The sequence below is a fragment of the Pteropus vampyrus genome, unplaced genomic scaffold (genome assembly GCF_000151845.1).
Source record: "Pteropus vampyrus isolate Shadow unplaced genomic scaffold, Pvam_2.0 Scaffold67, whole genome shotgun sequence".
Classification (NCBI taxonomy): Eukaryota; Metazoa; Chordata; class Mammalia; order Chiroptera; family Pteropodidae; genus Pteropus; species Pteropus vampyrus.
Window position 1 is genome coordinate 6,828,945 of NW_011888848.1, and position 5,323 is coordinate 6,834,267.

Consider the following 5,323-nt stretch of genomic DNA (forward strand, 5'->3'; position numbering starts at 1 on the left):
TATTTTTTCTTAGAGTAGGGTCCAATTTTGTTTAGGATGTGTCCATGTTGCAGCAGTATAGAACTTCACATGCACATCAAAAGTACCTGATGATATGTTGTAAAGTAATTATAATTCATAACTATTTTCCCATACATACCTCAGCTAGGAGGTGTCTTAGACTTATAGCGGACTAAAAGGTATGACTCAAAGGTGTGCCTTCATTTCCTATCTGTATCATATGACTTTTCTAAGGTGCTGACATTTTAGGCCTTCTGATCTTGGTTCAAAGGTGTTTTTCCTAAACCTGCAAAATAAGCCCAAAAAAAAACAGTGGGAACTGCATCTCTGTTTGCAACATGTGGGAGAGAATGTCGTGGCTTTGGAAATGAGCATCCCTAGATATGGTTTCCAGGTCTTTCCTAAAGCAGGCCCTCTTCTTCACTTACAGGTCTTGGCATTCCTGACTGGCTCTGTGCCATCTGGCCAAGGACCAACTACCCAAATCTGCCTTAGCAAGTAACTCTGCCCCTGCTGAGGAGGCTGTTTTCAATAACCCTTTCCTGAGACGATACTGTGGCCTCTCAGAGCTCATATTTTTATGGCAGTTCTTTTGGATTCTAGGATTTACTGAGGGCAAGGACCATTTTCAAACAACCCCCTCCCACATACGCACATCTCACAAATAAATTACCTACCACAGTATCTGGCATATAAAAGGAGAACAATTCATATTTATTGTATGTACTGTCTGTCTAAATACCATACACTATCCTGGGGTTGTGAATTGGGCAGCAGAATCTGGGTGCCGGTGCCAGCCTCCCTAGCTAGTGGGACACACCCTGCTCAGTCTCCTTTTAAGATATGCCTCCACGGAGGCTTCAAAAGTGAGCTGTTTTTTTGCAGACCAATCTGCTCAAGTCATACTCCATCGCCGTCAGTCAATTCCTAAAACTTATTTTCAAGTTTGAGCTTTAATGTAATCCTTGTCCCGAAAACTCTTCTTCTGGCTCCATCTCCTAGCTCCCTAAATCTTTTGTTAGACCTTTTACTGGATGGTCCAATTCAGGAAGTAGGAAAAACCTGATATTGAAGGAATTTGGAAACAAAACAGGAAGAATGGACGGTGAGAAATTTATTCAGCTCTCACCATTCCCAAAGAAGCTCCAACCTCCTTGCCAGTCCTTGGTACTGAGGCTGGTCACAGAGAGGGGCTGTGCAGAGGTGACCTTCTGGCATAAGGAGCCCCATTCCTCATTCTGTGGCACGGCAGGTAGGTCAGAAGGTAGCATCTGGGCCACTGTTACCTTCTGGCCGCTGCCTTGAATTCTCTTCTTTACTCTCCTTTCAATGGGAGAGACCAGAGTGTGGATCCGCCTAGGGCTTCAAGGCCCTAAAAGCATCTAGAGTATTAAATGGGTGCCGGGTAATTGGAAAGAGCAGAGAAGGGAGATATGGTGTTACCAGTCCTGATCAGTGGCTGAGTGTGCCTGTGAGCACAGAGAAAAGACGACCCTCTCCGGTGTTTCTCCTGCTCCATCATTTCTCCCTGGAGATCAGCAGGGCTGTCCCCGGTGACTCAGAGTTGCCCGGGGTCATTTGCAGTCCCGTCCCCATCCTCCTTGGATAGCCCGCTCCTGCATCCCAGCTCCAGTATTTGAATGCATAGATGATGCCAAATCTTTAATAATTTATTTTTTCCTACACATATTTATCTTTATCATTAGTTTTGATGAAATCTAAATAGTAAAATCAGTCTGTATTCTTCAATAGTGAGAGGAAGTGATGCCTTACACCTAAATTTTTGCAAAGATAAAGTGCACAATTCTTGCATAAGACTTTGACATCCTTAAATAAAAGGACTAAATCTTTGAATTCTTTATTTTACACATATATGCACCAACTAGCACAGAACCTTGTACAGAATAGGTGCTCAAAACACAACTAGTAAATGAATAATTCATTTACAAAAAAGCAAAATTTGATGTTCATGTATTGAAAGAAATAACATTTTTAGTCTGGTAGTTCTGTTACATAATAGATATACAATAATTCTTTCTGGATTTTACTTTTTGAACTAACATTTTGAACAACTTGTGTATTCATTTGATAATACTAGCTACTCTAACAAGCATATCCCCAAATTTCAATAGAGCAATACAATAAAAGTATTTCTTTTTCATGTAATGTAATGTGGATTTTCCTAGTAGGTGGGCTGTATTCCTCTATTATGGTAATTCAGGCACTTAGCTCTTTCCTTTTGGCATTATGCCTTTCCCTGGGCTCTAGAAATCTCTGTGTTCGGCTGAAGGATGGGAACCCACAGGCTGGAGAATGCATATCTGATGCTTAACTGCCTTGGCCTGAAAGTGATGAAACACTTCAGCCCATAGTCTATTGAGCAGAATAAGTCACATGAACCCACTTTGATACAAGCAGGTGCAGGCCAGGAAATGGAATCCGTACGCTGGCAGATGCTTCCCAGAGAGAAATATATCGCGGAAGGGGAAATACAATTTTTTAGTAGACAGCAAGTTGTAATTTTTCAAGATTTTTTTCTTTTTCTCTTCCTTTCTTTTTCTTTATAAGCAGAGGACATTGGGTAGGTCAGCATCCAGGAATTGCAGTAACTTCTTGAAAATTCCAAGTATAAGGTAATCTTAAGCAAACATAATAAAATCAGTCTGCCTGGGCAGTATAACAAGATCAAAAAAATAGCAGTAGCAAGTAGTAGAATATCTAAAAAATATATCTGAATAAAAATGATGATTTGTCTATTTCAATAGGCAAGGTTTGAGGATATAACTAGTCTACAGTTAACATGCTGCTATTTTTTCTTAGAGTAGGGTCCAATTTTGTTTAGGATGTGTCCATGTTGCAGCAGTATAGAACTTCACATGCACATCAAAAGTACCTGATGATATGTTGTAAAGTAATTATAATTCATAACTATTTTCCCATACATACCTCAGCTAGGAGGTGTCTTAGACTTATAGCGGACTAAAAGGTATGACTCAAAGGTGTGCCTTCATTTCCTATCTGTATCATATGACTTTTCTAAGGTGCTGACATTTTAGGCCTTCTGATCTTGGTTCAAAGGTGTTTTTCCTAAACCTGCAAAATAAGCCCAAAAAAAAACAGTGGGAACTGCATCTCTGTTTGCAACATGTGGGAGAGAATGTCGTGGCTTTGGAAATGAGCATCCCTAGATATGGTTTCCAGGTCTTTCCTAAAGCAGGCCCTCTTCTTCACTTACAGGTCTTGGCATTCCTGACTGGCTCTGTGCCATCTGGCCAAGGACCAACTACCCAAATCTGCCTTAGCAAGTAACTCTGCCCCTGCTGAGGAGGCTGTTTTCAATAACCCTTTCCTGAGACGATACTGTGGCCTCTCAGAGCTCATATTTTTATGGCAGTTCTTTTGGATTCTAGGATTTACTGAGGGCAAGGACCATTTTCAAACAACCCCCTCCCACATACACACATCTCACAAATAAATTACCTACCACAGTATCTGGCATATAAAAGGAGAACAATTCATATTTATTGTATGTACTGTCTGTCTAAATACCATACACTATCCTGGGGTTGTGAATTGGGCAGCAGAATCTGGGTGCCGGTGCCAGCCTCCCTAGCTAGTGGGACACACCCTGCTCAGTCTCCTTTTAAGATATGCCTCCACGGAGGCTCGCCTGCCTTTAAAAGTGAGCTGTTTTTTTTGCAGACCAATCTGCTCAAGTCATACTCCATCGCCGTCAGTCAATTCCTAAAACTTATTTTCAAGTTTGAGCTTTAATGTAATCCTTGTCCCGAAAACTCTTCTTCTGGCTCCATCTCCTAGCTCCCTAAATCTTTTGTTAGACCTTTTACTGGATGGTCCAATTCAGGAAGTAGGAAAAACCTGATATTGAAGGAATTTGGAAACAAAACAGGAAGAATGGACGGTGAGAAATTTATTCAGCTCTCACCATTCCCAAAGAAGCTCCAACCTCCTTGCCAGTCCTTGGTACTGAGGCTGGTCACAGAGAGGGGCCGTGCAGAGGTGACCTTCTGGCATAGGGAGCCCCATTCCTCATTCTGTGGCACGGCAGGTAGGTCAGAAGGTAGCATCTGGGCCACTGTTACCTTCTGGCCGCTGCCTTGAATTCTCTTCTTTACTCTCCTTTCAATGGGAGAGACCAGAGTGTGGATCCGCCTAGGGCTTCAAGGCCCTAAAAGCATCTAGAGTATTAAATGGGTGCCGGGTAATTGGAAAGAGCAGAGAAGGGAGATATGGTGTTACCAGTCCTGATCAGTGGCTGAGTGTGCCTGTGAGCACAGAGAAAAGACGACCCTCTCCGGTGTTTCTCCTGCCCCATCATTTCTCCCTGGAGATCAGCAGGGCTGTCCCCGGTGACTCAGAGTTGCCCGGGGTCATTTGCAGTCCCGTCCCCATCCTCCTTGGATAGCCCGCTCCTGCATCCCAGCTCCGCACGTTCCGCCACGTCCCCAGCCCGCGACGCTTGGGAGCATTCCCCTCCTCGGAAGGTATGGAGGTGTGAGTAGAAAACATTAATAAGCACCACGTCGCCCGCAAAAAAAAGCCCTGGTAGCAAAAACAACTATATGCCCATCACAGGCGGACCTATATGCCCATCACAGGCGGAGCCCGGCTCCCAAGGTAAGTTGTTTATTCGCCGCCGTTTTGGCGATTCTCCCTGGACAGCTGCGGCAGCGACAGCAGCTGGGCCGCGGAACTCCTCGCGCTCTTCCTTCCTCCTCCCTGTCTCGGTCGCCTCTCACCCCGCCCCCCTTCCCTCCTCTCCCGGCCTCTTCCCTTCTTGCCCTCTCGCGGGCCACGCACACACCCGGAGACACCCTCCGCACTTGGCTACTCACACTGCGGCTTAACCCAGCCGACAAGGCACGGTTGCCAAAGCGGCGCGGGTGTGTGTGCGGGGTCCAGGGGCGGAAGCCAAATGGGGCTGGAGGTGGCCTGGCAGAGCCCCTCTCCTCCCAGCCGCGACCCCTGCCTATTCTCCTTTCCTAATCTCGGCCTGCCAACAACAGTGACACCTGAGCAGGGACTGGGCGGTGGAGGCGGCAGGCCCGCTGGACAGGCAGCTGGGAGAAAACAGAGCGGGGGGGGGCGGGGACGGTGAGGAGGAGCGGGAGGCGGGCACAACGGCGAGGCCGCCACCTGGCGGAGAGTGACGCGTGTGCTAACCAATAAGCGCTCGCAGCTCCTACGTCGGGGCGGGGAGCCGGGGCGGGCTCGGCGGGGAGGAGGAGGCTGCCGAGGCGCTGGGGGCGGGGGCCGGGAGGAGGAAGGGGAGGAGGCGCAGGCGGGCGCGGTGGCGGCGGCG

At 46.8% G+C, this 5,323-nt stretch overlaps 1 protein-coding gene across 1 annotated transcript in view; it reads left to right on the forward strand.

Annotated features, from left to right (window-relative positions):
* Nucleotides 1-4,568: 4,568 nt before the first annotated feature.
* The window catches only part of PPP3CA (protein phosphatase 3 catalytic subunit alpha), a 310,822-nt gene continuing 310,067 nt past the window's right edge, over nt 4,569-5,323 (forward strand). The window contains exon 1 of the mRNA XM_023531395.1: nt 4,569-4,638. Coding sequence (XP_023387163.1) covers nt 4,584-4,638 — 55 coding nt within the window. The 5' untranslated portion in view covers nt 4,569-4,583. The remainder of the gene's footprint in view (nt 4,639-5,323) is intronic.